Source organism: Amblyomma americanum, chromosome 11, assembly GCF_052857255.1.
Source record: "Amblyomma americanum isolate KBUSLIRL-KWMA chromosome 11, ASM5285725v1, whole genome shotgun sequence".
Taxonomy (NCBI): domain Eukaryota; kingdom Metazoa; phylum Arthropoda; class Arachnida; order Ixodida; family Ixodidae; genus Amblyomma; species Amblyomma americanum.
Genome location: NC_135507.1, coordinates 50,206,922 through 50,220,714, shown reverse-complemented (window position 1 = coordinate 50,220,714; position 13,793 = coordinate 50,206,922). Strand labels below are relative to the sequence as shown.

Sequence of the window (13,793 nt, the reverse complement as noted above, 5' to 3'; positions counted from 1 at the left end):
ATGCAGCCATCTCAGCTAAGAGGCTGTTGACATACCATGTACATGCCGCATGTACAGTTCACCAACCGCGAACAGCCGTCCTCTGGCTTGCAGCAATGCCTGGAGAAGAACCGTAAATATCAAGAAATAGTGGAAAGAGCTATAGAGAGCTCAAAGAAGCTCTTGAAACTAACAGGTACGGCTTTTAATTTGGTTGATAGAGAAGTTTGGCGCATGGGATGTTGACACACCACAGCTAAGGGGATGTTGACACACCACGTGCAGCTTGTACAGCCTTCATGGTTTGCAATTGGGCTAAGAGCCGTGACACATCCGAGAGTGCTGGAGAACCCTACTGCACGGTTAAGAAGCAGACCTCATCACTCTAAGAGATTTTTCATCCTTTTGGACCAAAAGGTGGTCGTTTGGGGACGAACTACATTGCCACAACCTTTACTCCTCTTTAAGACTGATGGTGGAGAGATCAACTGTTAGTCTAGCTGCAGTTGCTCCTGAAAGACCAACTGTTAGCATTCGTGCATGCTCCGCAGGGAGGAACTGTTTATCCCAGGGGATAATTAGCCTCAACATATGCTCCCAGGGAGGAACTGTTTATCCCAAGGGATAAACTGTGTGTCCTGCAGTTGCTCCTTCAGAGACTAACAGTTAGCCTCAACATGTGCTCCTCCAAAGACTGTTTTTCCCAAGGGATAAACTGTGTGTCGAGCAGTTGTTTCTTCAGAGACTAACAGTTAGCCTCAAAATGTGTTCCTCCAAGGATGAACTCTTATCTCAAGGGATAAACTGTGTGTCCAACAGTTAGTTTCAACAAATGTTCCTCCAAGGACTGTTTTTCCCAAGGGATAAACTGTGTGCCGAGCAGTTGCTTCTTCAGAAACTAACAGTTAGCCTCAACATGTGCTCCTCCAAGGATGAACTGTTTATTCCAAGGGATAAACTGTGTGTCCTACAGTTAGCCTCAACATATGCTCCTCCAAGGATGAGCTGTTTATTCCAAAGGATAAACTGTGTGTCCAACAGTTAGCCTCAACATGTGCTCCTCTAAGAATGAACTGTTTATCCCAAGGGATAAACTGTGTGTCCAACAGATAGCCTCACTATATGCTCCTACAAGGACGAACTGTTTATCCCGAGGTATAAATTGTGTGTCCAACAGTTAGCCTCGACATGTGCTCCTCCAAGGATGAACTGTTTACCCCAAGGAATAAACTGTGTGTCCAACAGTTTGCCTAAACATGTGCTCCTCCGAGGACTGTTTTTCCCAAGGGATAAACTGTGTGTCCACCAGTTGCTCCTTCAGACACTAACAGTTAGCCTCAACATGTGCTCTCCAGAGAGGAACTGTTTATCCCAAGGGATAAACTGTGTGCCCTGCAGTTGCTCCTTTAGAGACTAACAGTAAGCCTCAACATGTGCTCCTCCAAGGATGAACTGTTTATCCCAAGGAATAAACTGTGTGTCCAAGAGTTAGCCTCAACATGTGCTCCTCCAAGGATGAACTGTTTATCCCAAGGTATAAACTGTGTGTCCAACAGTTAGCCTCAACATGTGTTCCTCCAAGGATGCACTGTTTATCCCAAGGGATAAACTGTGTGTCCAACAGTTAGCCTCAACATATGCTCCTCCAAGGACTAATACCCTAGTTACACGGCCGACTTAACCGCGGTTCAGTTTATCTCAATTAATACTAAACCATAGTTATGCGCAGTCCCACGGAAAATCTAACCGCAGTTATGTCGGTAACCATGGTTATCGTAAACTGAGGCCGCCCACCTCAGTCAAGCTTTTCTAACTCATAAGATGGCTGCCACCATGTCGGTCAAGCCCAGTGCCGCGGCTAGTGAAGCGTCCTCCCAGAAGCATGTCAACTGACCTACTGTGACTACAGAGGCGTTGATACGAATCTGGGAGGACAACCTTAGCGCACTGCACTCAAACACGCGCATATATAACGTGATGGCGGAGTTTTTGAACGCGCGCCTGCCGTCTGGCGAAGGACAGTACACAGCAAAGCAGGTGTGGCAGAAGCTTGAAAACTTGAACAAGCAATACCGGTTAGCACGAAATCTTTTGTTGTTCATTCTCAAGTAACGATGTTTACCGTCTGTTTTGGTTCCGCGTGTAAACACCAGTGCGTGCGTGACGAGCGGCAGCCACTATCGTAGCCTAGCTCGTCCGAGTGACAGCCAATCTCGCAGCGTTCAGCAGAACCACGACCGGCTGCCGGTCGTGAGCAGAACACAGTTTAGTACGAGTTACGTGTCCTTTCCTGCACGTGGTGCGATGTCATCTTGAACTAAGCTTGGTTGCACTGACCGCGTATATTTCCTTTGTAACGTGCATATTTTTTAGCCACCGCGATGGCTCAGTGATAATGGTGCTCAGCTGCTGTCCCGAAAGACGCGGGTTCGATCCCGGCCGCGGAGGTCGCATTTCGATGGAGGCGATCTTCTAGAGGCCCGTGTACTGTGCGATAGCAGTGCATGTAAAAGAACCCCAGGTGGTCGAAATTCCGGAGCCGTACACTATGGTCTCTCTCGTAGCCTGAGTCGCTTTGGGACGTTAAACCCACATAAACCAAACCGTGAGTATTTTAACGTTTCATCGACAGCGTGTAAAGGACAGACTTCTCCATTGCCACAAATGACTTGCGCCAGCAGCACACACGCGTTTCCTTCTTAATGCGTGCATAGCTTGACCTATAGTAGGTGCTCAACAATTTACCTTTTCACTAGCTGAAGCTAACCTGCTGTATGTAGACGTGCTCATAGAGGTGCTACCCGAGCTGTACAGCTTCATTCGCTGAATGTTTTGAATAGCACGAGTGCCACCTTTCCTCCATTTTTCTCTTAAAAGTAATTGTACCTTATGTATTTTCGTGACAGTTTCATGGACAAAAACAGTCTTTCTTTCTAGGAAGCTGAGGCGATCTGGATCGTCTACAGGATCCAAAGGAGAGAAGTGGCCCTTTTATTGGCAGCTGCACTCCTTTCTTGGAAAACTGGTCGTGCGTCCTCGGCATTTTTATATACCGAGGTTCCAGCACTTCCACCATCACGTCGCAAAACTCCCTCACAATATTGTTTACTGATAAGCGGCTCACTCCGAACACATTTGCGACCGTTCTCTCTTCTGCTGAGGTGGCTAGGCGATATATGGCAATCGCCACACGTTTGCGCAGCGGTATCGCTTTGCGCATGTTCGTATCGCGCCGCTTCATGCACTCGCACACACCCACGATGTATTGAAATGTGCTCCTGGTCATTTGAAAATTTCCTCTGAAGCCACTCTCCGGAAGGTGCAGGAGAGTTGTTTCATACCACGACGTTTCCCGGGGGTAAGTCCACACACTACGCTCACGCGAGCACAGCCTTGAAGCTAAGGCTTGCAGACGCCTGCACGTTCTCTCCGCTTGCTCTTGTTCAGCTTGCCGTTCTTCCAGCTCGTCGAGAATTGCGAGCTGCCGCAAACGTCGCTGCAGCATTTCCGTCTGACAGGCGGCGAACATAGCCCAGAACCCGCAGCCTCTGTCCACAGCGTCCGGCACGGGCTTGCTGTGAGTCATCGCGATGTACGACTTCGCGCCGACGCACGGCGCCACGGCACTCACACTCGAACCACAATAAGAGGTGATAGAAGAGAATTTAAAAGAAGACTTAATCTAGCAAACAATTAAAATAGGAAAATAGTTGATAAAATTAAACGTGCAGTGCGGCAGAGACGGACGGAGAGTCGCAGAGAGAGCCAAAGCAGACGTGGATTGACTTCGCTCTCGGGTCGCCTGCACTTAATGTTGAAAGACTTTCTTAAGTTGTCTGAATTTCAATAACCTAGGGACCACAAATTTCGCTGAACAGATGTAACCCAACTTCGTTCGAGGAAAAATTCCTACGTTTGTGTTTTAGGTAAGATTTTGTGTACCACTGGCGTTAAATTAGCCGTGCAGATTTCTCTTCTGGAGAAATGTGACCGACACAACTGCGCACACCGAGAACATGCTTCCGCGTCCAACATCGCCAAACTGCAGTTCACGATAACCAAAGTTAACTCCGCCTAACCATGGTTGCGCTTAACCGCGGTTAAGCCGACCGTGTAACTACGGTATTACTGTTTATCCAAAGAGATGAACTGTGTGTCTTGCAGTCGCTCCTCCAAGTACCAACTGTTAATCTGGAGAGATAAATGGTTTGGCCTTACCAGTGTTCTCCAGAAGATCGACAGGTTTTCCTGCAGGGAGGAACAGGGCATGCACTAGGCTGTGCTCAGCGTTCTTTTATCTGTGGTTGCATACAGCTTCATGGCTTTCGCATGACATGCGACATTTCGGATGCACTCATCCAGTAATGGGAAAGGAGAAGTTGAAATTCCTTTATTTGAAAAAAAAACATTCATTTCAAGAATGTCTTGGCCACCATCACCAGTGGTGTTGGCTTAACACCACTGGCCACACCAAGAAGTGACGACAAAACATTGAGTGTTTTTGGGACTTTTGGCGCGAACATTATATCGAAAGCCCAGTAAACGCACAGCAGAGTGCTGAGGGCATCTGCGAGAGTGCTTCCAGTAATGCTTACTTCTTGTAAGCATACATAAAATTTTGTAGCTTCCAGGACGTGTTCTCCCACGTACAGGGTAGGAACCTGTGGCAGCCGTGTCCTGCGGTAGGAAAATTTTCCCCATTAGTCAGAACACTTTCAAAACAATCATTTCATCAAAAAAATACTTTGCAGCCTGGTATTAAAGCCATGTTAAAACATTATGCACTGATGCTAGTTTATGTCGTGTTTTTCAAGCCTTTCTGCAGGCGAATGCAGATTTTGCATTTCACTTCGACAAAGGATGTCACGTAACACTAACGCACTGAATCTATGTGTTCTTGGAGAGCTTACCTAACTTCAAACACATAGAGCTGTTTTATGCGCACTGTTGCATATCATACCCGACTAATATGTCTTCGACTGGTCGCTTTAGATCGCTCTGAGTGCTCTGAGAGGCGACCGCACATTCGGCTGGTCGAAACCGGCCGCTCTGACTACGTTCGGCTGGTTCTTTCTGGGCGCTCGCCTCCAGCTCAGAGCGCTCTCACGCGCTCCGAGAAAAAAGTCGGAGCGGCTCCGAGATGACTGCACCTGACAGAGCCACTTCCACCATTTCGCGAAAGCAGTGCGAGGCCTCGGCGTCCCCTGCGCGTAGGCAGAAGCAAGTGTAGGCTTTTGATGCAGTAGTGGCGTCCTTGCTGTGTTGTGTTTTGCGGGTGCCGCACTGTGTGAGGCAAAATGTCCAAGAGACGTCAGATAACTACTCTAGGAACGCGGTCTGTGTTGCTGTCGCATGACAACAGTGATTCCAGCAGCAGCTCAGACGAGGACAACAGTGCTATCCACAAGGCAATGTTCGAAAAATGAGTGTCACGTGGGACAGAAAGCCGGGGTAGCGATCGATACAGGCTAAGCGGCGACTGCGATGCAAACTGTGTGCAACCATGTACGGCTAAAGGTAATCAAGGAACCTTACGTGCGGCTACTATTGACATCAGCAGCGGTGCCGCGTAGTGGTTCCGGAAGTTACGTCCCCCTTCTGCCTCCTGCGCTTTTGCTCTAAAAACGCGCTGGCCATTCGGCTTGACTAGTCTCGCTATGCGCTCAAAGTAAGAGCGGCTCCCACTCTGCCAGATCCTAACCGGATCGCAGGAGCGACCAGTCGAAGACACCATAAATTGTGCTTTGGTCTTAAATTTGTAGCCCCAAAACTATTTCTGCACCTTAGCCGCTTGCACCTGTGTGTGAGAGACAGAACACACCTGTTTTGTATTGCTTCTGCCTGCCTGTGCTCTTTTAGTTCTTATGATGTTGAAACTATAGTTTGATACAACTAAGAATGCGGCAGTGACTTCCCCTCAGAAAAGGCCCCCCAGCAATGGCTTTGACTGGCTCTCATTAAATCGGTGTTAATCCCCTAGTGTTAAATCGCAGGTGAATGGCAGGTGCATCTGTGAAATGGAATTAACCCCATCATGACAATCGGTTGACGTCATTGGAACTTCCTTTGAGGGGATTTGCCGCTGCATTCTTGGGTTGTTTGCCGCTGCATTTTTGAGTTGTATTTGAGTAAAGCCGAATTCGTTGAATCAAGTTATACCCCTGTCACACGGGCACTTTCGATCCTAATTGAACTGGATCTGCATCGAGATTTCCGAGCACGCTCGAAACATCCAGTGCTACACGGGCATTTTCAATGCTCATTGAGAAGTTTCGCTCATGTGTGTTAGGTGGCGCCAAATGTTCCACCGACAGCCATAACATGGTGATGTCCGGCAACACTGTGCAGCCGGAGGCAGCGGCAGCCAAATCCGTAGCCAGACGAGATAGCGGTTGGCGCCAAAACCAAAAGCTTTGTTGTCACAGCTGTGTAGATTATTATGAGTCTAGAAAGGAAGCGTGAGATTGCTCTTATGATGGTGGCGGCTGCTGACCTCGAAGTAGAGATTGAGGCGGCTAAAAGTCAGACAGACAGTGTGAAAACGCGGCTCCTTTTTGCGAACGGGTTGTGTATCGCAGCTGCGGTTGCGTGCGATGGTACAGTCCAGCGGGAAAGGTGGATGTACAATCGAAACGAACGCTGGTTCGAGGACACTCTACCCCACCTCGGTGAGCGGTTCTTTAAACAGAGCTTCCGTGTGACTCCTCCGACGTTTCGGTACATAGTCGAAGCTTTCCGGCCCCTGCTGCAGCGCGTCGACACGAATATGCGGTTGGCCATCTCTGTAGAGAAGCGCGTTGCAGTGGCGATGTACAAGCTGTGCTCCTCGGCAGAGGATAGGTCTGTGGCCAATCTTTTCGGCCTGGGGCGATCTACCGTGAACACCATATATCGGGAGTTTTGTGACGCCGTAGTGTGCCTACTCGAGGACAAGTGGATAAACATGCCCTCTCCAGACGCAATGGGCGACCACATTAGAGAGTTCGGTGCCGTTTGCGATTTCCCACAAGCGATAGGGGCACTCGACGGTTGCCATTTCCCCATGTCGCCGCCCAAAGAAAGCGCACCAGACTACTACAACTACAAAGGCTGGTGAGTTATCTCATATTTGGCTTATGTAGAGCTTACATGTTGCAGCCATAAAGGCAGCATTGCAGCAGTACGAATTTGCTAATGCAAAAGTCTTCAGTTCACGTCATTGTGCATGTCCATGATTTGCGAAGAATTCTTTTAATGCTGTTTTTCTTTTCACAGGCACAGCATCGTGCTGCTCGCCTTGGTAGACCACCGGTACCGCTTTTGGTACGTGAACGTTGGATCACCAGGGCGCTGCCACGATGCCTACATATACCAACGCTCCCAGCTGGCAGAGTTTATTGAAGGGCCAACATTTCAGGCTCCAGCTGTAGTATTCAGTGGAACAGCTGTGCCTCCACTAATACTCTGCAACCAAGCATTTCCCCTCACATCACACTTGATCAAACCCTTCAGCCACAGCGCCCACTTGGATGCCAATATGAAAAGGTTAAACTACCACCTGTCGAAGGCTAGAAGGGTAGTCGAGAACGCCTTTGGCAGACTGAAGGCAAGGTTAAGGTTCTGCATGAAGAGGATGGAGTGCAGCATAGATACAACTCCACTAGTGATCCGCGCCTGCTGCACGCTGAACAACATCTGTGAAGCATTTGGCGACCACATTATGCAAGACTGGACCTCTGATGCACAAGTTTCCGAGGCCCTGTATCAGCAGCCACAGAGAGTCACAGATGATCAAACCGCAACTGGTGCTGCAGTACGAGCTGCAATACTAGAGTACTACAAGCAGCGAGCACAGAACTGAGGTAAACCGTGCTATCCATTTACAATAACCGTGTTTGCTGGCTGGTTAGTTGGTGCAATCCATTCACTTCAAGAAACTGTGTGAAAAGATAATGGAACACACAGGAGACGCACACAAAATTTGAAAAGTTATACCTTTTTATAGGCTTCGCAGCCAACAGTTTACAAAAAATGTACATATCACATTCAACGGAACCAAACCAAAAGATGCGAGGACAAGACAAAAAAGGCACTGGCTGGCTTTATTTTGTCATTCGTCTTTTTACGTCGGTCCTGTAGTTTGACCATGAATTACTAACACGCCCTTAATGCTTTGTTGCTGCAGTATATATCACCCGAAAAATACCACAAACTGCTGCGAAATATTGCTCAGGTACTGGAACAGGTGCAAAAAGCATAAAACAGCAAGAAAGATAAACAATAAGAGACAAAATCGAAAGGAGTAACCTCAGACGTCACACTGCATGTGGTTAATATAGTTATCCATGATTATTGCAAATCGCTCAGGTACTGCAAAAAGCACAAAAATGCTAAACAATAGATAAAATCATAAGGAGTCACATTATAAAATGTCATATTGCACATAGTTAACAGAGCTTTGGGTACCACAAATCACCGCACCACATTGCGCAGGCACTAGAAAAAATGCAAAAAATGCTGCAGTACGAGTTGCAATCGTAGAATACTACAAGCAGCGAGCACAGAACTGAGGTAAACTGTGCTATCCATTTACAATAACCGTGTTTTCTGGCTGGTTAGTTGGTGCAATCCATTCACTTCAAGAAACTGTGTGAAAAGATAATGGAACACACAGGAGACGCACACAAAATTTGAAAAGTTATACCTTTTTATAGGCTTCGCAGCCAACACTTTACAAAAAAATGTACATATCACATTCAACGGAACCAAATCAAAAAGATGCGAGGACAAGACAAAAAAGACACTGGCTGGCTTTATTTTGTTATTCGTCTTTGTAAGCTGATCCTGTAGTTTGACCATGAATTACCAACACGCCCACAATGCTTTGTTGCTACAGTATATATCACCCGAAAAATATCACAAACTGCTGCGAAATATACTCAGGTACTGGAAATATGCTCAGGTACTGGAACAGGTGTAAAAAGCATAAAACAGCAAGGATGAAAAACAATAAAAGACAAAATTGAAAGGAGTAACCTCAGATGTCGCACTGCATGTGGTTAACATAGCCATGATTATTGCAAATCACTCAGGTACTGCAGAAAGTGCAAAAAATGCTAAACAATAGATAAAATCATAAGGAGTCATATTAGAAAATGTCATATTGCACATAGTTAACACAGCCACAAACCACACATCACTGTGCCACATTGCGCAGGAACTGGAAAAAAAGCAAAAAATGTGCACGAAAACAAAGAGACAAAATCTGGGCTCACATCGGATGATGTCACATTGCATGTGGTTAACACTGCCTTCAATATCACAAATTGCTTCGCAATATCACGCACGCACTGAAACAAGTGCAACAAATGCACAGCAGCAAGAAAGGAAAACAAAAAGAAATAGATAAAATCTGAAAGGAGTCGCATTACATAACGTCATATTGCACATAGTTAACACCCTTCAGTACCACAAATCACCGCACAACATTGCGCAGGCGCTGAAACAAATGGGAAAAATGTGCACAAAAAAGAAAAGAAACAAAATCTGGAGTCACATCAGATGATTCCATATTGCATGTGGTTAACACTGCCATCAATATCACAAATTGCTGCTCAACATCGTGCAGGCACTTGCTGATATGAAAGCAGGGGCAAGACATTAAGAAATCCGACGAGTCTGAAAACTAACGCAAAAAAAATCGATAGGCAAAGTAAAAACCGAAAAAATAGAAACAACTCTGACAAAAAATAGAAATATTCTTAACTTGATTCAAAAAACTTTGTTATGGCATTTACCATTTCCTCTTGCAGCGTCAAGTGCCGCTGCCTCATCTCCATCTCTCTGCTGTGACACGCTTCAAGGCTCTCACGCAGCATCCTCTGCTCCGTGAGCAAAGCTTGCCTAAAGTCAGACGAAGCAGTCCGCAGCCTTTTTCTAGGATTTTGCTGCTCGCGGATGCCTGCCTGCCCCTCAGCTCCTCCGTCTTCAATGGCCGCTGACTCGGCTGCAAAACCTCCGGCCCTGCTGTCGTTCGCGTTCAATGTGGGCTCCTGCCAATTTTCCAGTGCGGTGCTGCCATCCTCAGCGGTCCCGGTGTCGGCGCCCACCACCATGCCAAGAACGATCTGCATGACAATTTATGATGTTTGCCTCTCAATGTCTTTGCTCCATAGACAAGCGAGAAGTGTGGGATCAAGCGTGTGTGAAACAAGGATGTCTCCAGTGACTAGCTGTGAACTGAAGCAGTGATATTAGATGGATTTTGTTTCTGGCCCACTTATATTCTTTTGCCATCTAGTGGATAGAAGTTGACCTTTAATCAGGCTTTCAAAATACATTGGCAATGTTTCTTCCAAGGTCATGTTTTCTTTACTTACTGCCTGAGCAAATGCCTTTAGGTGCCACCTATGGCTGATTCTGTAGACATCATGACCGCACTTGAAACATAAGGTGGTTGATGCTTTGAATTATGCGATGGTTTGTAGCACTAAACGACAGGATGACAGCACTAACAAATATGTCGTTGAGATGATGGAACTAGAAATAAACACCACTATGGTTCAAATGCAACCCAGCACATGCTGTGTGCTAGGCAACGTGCAGCAGTGCTGAAAGACGTGGTGCATAGGTAAATTGGAAGATGATGTAGTGCTTGCTCTATCTCGTATCCTCTTGCCTGGCTGCTTGTAATAAAACAACCTAACAAATACGTGAAAATGTCGTTCACGAAGACAGCCTAGTTTCAATAGTATCGCGTCAACTTTTGTCTTTGATCTCTAAGCACCTTCAGGTACCATAGCAAGCTTTGACGGTGCGCACTACTTGGGACTACCACGCAGTAGCAACATAAACTAGACGAGAAAAAATTAGCTGAGTTTTAACTATTGCTGAACCTGGTTAGAGAGCAAAAGCTGTGGTGTATCGGGCAAGTAGACGCAGCTTGGCATCTAACGTTGAGTGCGTTCTGCACACTGGATGGGCAGCGCGCCCACCCTGGCACCTTGGCAGGTGGCAGTTAAGTTAATGGTTGATCTTGAGAGGTTGGTCACCTAATGAATGCTGCGGCCTATTCTACCGCCCTTTATCAGCAAATTGAAAGGTTAAGTGGTGCAACACCATTGTGGGCCACATATGGTAAGGCCTATAGCCACACTTAACCTCTGGCTCACTTGAAGGTTAACCGGCAGCCACACGGCAAAATCGGCTTTATCTAGCATAAAGAAGCTTTCATTTCAAAAGGGCGTAAACACGCCACCGCCTGTGTTTGCGTCCTTTTCTCGTCTGGTCTGTGCTACTACTGCGTTGTAGTCCCAAGTGTACAGAACCAACTAGCCAGCCACTATGCTTTATGCACAATGCAGTTCTGCAACACTATTAATTTTTTTTGTATAGAACTAAGCTTATTTCCAGCTAATGCACCTAGTTTATTACAATTTTCACATGAGAATCCATATACTGCAAAATACGTCATTGACTTATGACATCAACTGCGAAACACCAAGTATAATAGAAAAGAATTACAGCTAACAAAACAAAATACGTCTTTATTTCTTGTTCTAATGAATTATGGCCATTTAAACAAAGAATAGTTCAGCATGTCTCATCACATTCTCTTGAAAAAACTATCAAAAGCAAGATGTGCTTGCAATGCAAGACACAAAGCAGCTTTTCACTATTAACTGGATCAGTCACAAAAACAATTTAAGGCACCCAGTGGCTATATATGGCCCTAATAGTAGATAGCTGGCATATCTCATCACCTATGTTCAAATTTGGAGCACAGCAGCCATTTCACACTTGACTTGAAGATGCTAATATTCCTTAAACAGGAACAGATGTTGATGGTAAGCAATATGTTCTTTTTATTTGAAACATCCCTGGATGCTCCTGTTCCATTCAGTTTTTAGTCAAATGTTTGGGGGGCAAGTAGTTTTGTAATAAGGGAGCAATTACTCATTCGCATCTACCCAAATGTAGTCATATGGCTACAAAAGAAAGCTATACAGCTTTCTCAGAAACTCCGCAGTTGAAGAAAAATTCGTCCCGGTCTGGGGTTCGAACCTGAGACTACTGCGTATCAGGGGCAGTCGCTCTACCAATTGAGCTAACCAGGACGGCCAGCAGATCAGCAGGTAGGGAGATTGCTGATTAATCAACAACTCCACTTCCCCTTTGAGCTGTTGATAAATTCGCTATCTGACCTGCAGGCCACTGTGGTTAGCTCAGTTGGTACAGAAACTACCCAGGATAGGTGGTGCCCCGAGGCTTGAACCTTGGACCAGGACAAATTTTCTTCAACTACAAAGTTCCTGAGAAATTTTTCCTTTGTAGCCATATGGCTGCTTTTGGGTGGATGCTATTGATAATTACTTGTTATTACAATCAGTTTTTTGCTCTGGACGGTGTCAGAAGGAAAATATTTCTTGCACACATCATTGTTAACTGCCTTTCTTTTACACATTAAATGCACCAGTTTATTGCATCGTTCTGCTCCGTTTTACAGCCGCATGCTCTCTCCTTGTCCATTTTCATATCTAATCAATGTGCCTAGCAAGACAGCACCCTTTATTCCTGCCTATAGTACAGGTTAGCCATTTTGGACACAGCAACAAGACACATAAGCACCATCTACAGACCAGTAACTGCTAAAATAAAATTGGCAGCCTATGGGCATCATCTATGGAAGTGCTATCAAAGTAACTTGATATGTTAACTTTTCAGGTGTAGCTTTGAGACAACATGCTAGGTGGGCAAGGGAACAAATAAGCCAATAAGTGCTAAATAATAGCAGTGGATCAGTATTTGCCATCTCGCTCACGGCAAGGCCCGGGTGTTTACAGACTATCGCCATGATGGGTGGAGCACTATTAGCAATCCACTTTCGGCAGTCTTGAAATGTCCTCGCCATGCAATCGGAAATTAGAGTAAAATCTGGCTTTGGGGGGGGGGGGGGGGGGGGGGGGGGGGGATCTGGCCAGCCCTCTCTTTATAGCCTCAATGTGGCTGGCAATAGAATCTTAGTCTTCGCCATCATCAAATTACAAATCTAAGCAAACTAAGACATAAAATACATCACAAGAGGCAAAAATTCACGTCCATTACTTAAATTGAATTGCCAATACATGCAGCAGAAGGCCGTGAAGCTCTGTGAATGGTAGGAGGAGTGTCGGGTGCCGTTCTCCGCCCCTTTGGAGCATTACTTTCTCCAGATGCCAGCCTGAGTTTCCTCCTCTCAAACTTCGCTTTGAAACGAAGACCTTCACGCCATGAGTCCTGAAAATTACCTCATTGTCATATTGCCCAAGCATCATATCTTCGGTTTTATAGCAGGCATGTATGAGATAACACTAGAGTTTTAGCACAAGTGTAAATACATATATATCAGAAATCTTGAAAAGAAAGCTGTTATGGCAATGAACTTGTGACTGTTGTTTATTTTAGACAGCAATTCACATCAGAGTGCACTGATTGTGGTAGGCATTTGTTGGATGCATCTGATCTTTGCAAATAAGTGTACCAATCAAGATCGATTGTGTTCCTATTTGTAAAAGCACAGCATAAACAACTGATGGTTGCTTACACATCCTCTCCCAGTAGCGTCTGCCAAAACAGAGAATCTCGCAACAAGCGCCTTGGCCACCTCTTCATAAAGGTTCCCAGGGTAGCTAATGCAAAATGAAACAAAAAAAAAGAACCCATGGTCACACACACGAAGCAACAATAAAAAAAGTACAGCCACATTTTGCAAAATCTGAAAATAGCACTTTTAGTAAGATGCCACCTGTAATCTCAAATTATTTACCATAGGCGACATCTATGCATAGTTATTAACA

General features: G+C 45.8%; 2 protein-coding genes across 3 annotated transcripts in view; one reads left to right on the top strand and one right to left on the bottom strand.

Annotated features, from left to right (window-relative positions):
- Positions 1-4,985: 4,985 nt before the first annotated feature.
- On the top strand, positions 4,986-9,885 carry LOC144109435 (uncharacterized). The gene is made up of 2 exons (XM_077642229.1): positions 4,986-7,820; positions 9,771-9,885. The coding sequence occupies exon 1, from the start codon at positions 6,419-6,421 to the stop codon at positions 7,073-7,075; it is 657 nt and encodes a 218-aa protein (XP_077498355.1). The 5' UTR covers positions 4,986-6,418; the 3' UTR covers positions 7,076-7,820; positions 9,771-9,885.
- Positions 7,848-13,793, bottom strand: part of LOC144109436 (uncharacterized) — a 128,611-nt gene continuing 122,665 nt past the window's right edge. The window contains exons 3-4 of one of the 2 annotated variants that reach the window (XR_013309595.1): positions 13,541-13,625; positions 7,848-10,085 (exon numbers count right to left, since the gene is read on the bottom strand). The gene's annotated coding sequence lies outside the window, so the exon portion shown is untranslated. Of the gene's footprint in view, positions 10,086-13,091; positions 13,234-13,540; positions 13,626-13,793 lie in introns of those variants that run through there. The other variant, XR_013309596.1, reaches the window with a different exon arrangement.

Coding starts and splice junctions, on each gene's coding strand:
- LOC144109435 (XM_077642229.1), top strand. CDS start 6,419: ATGAGTCTAGAAAGGAAGCGTGAGATTGCTCTTATGATGGTGGCGGCT.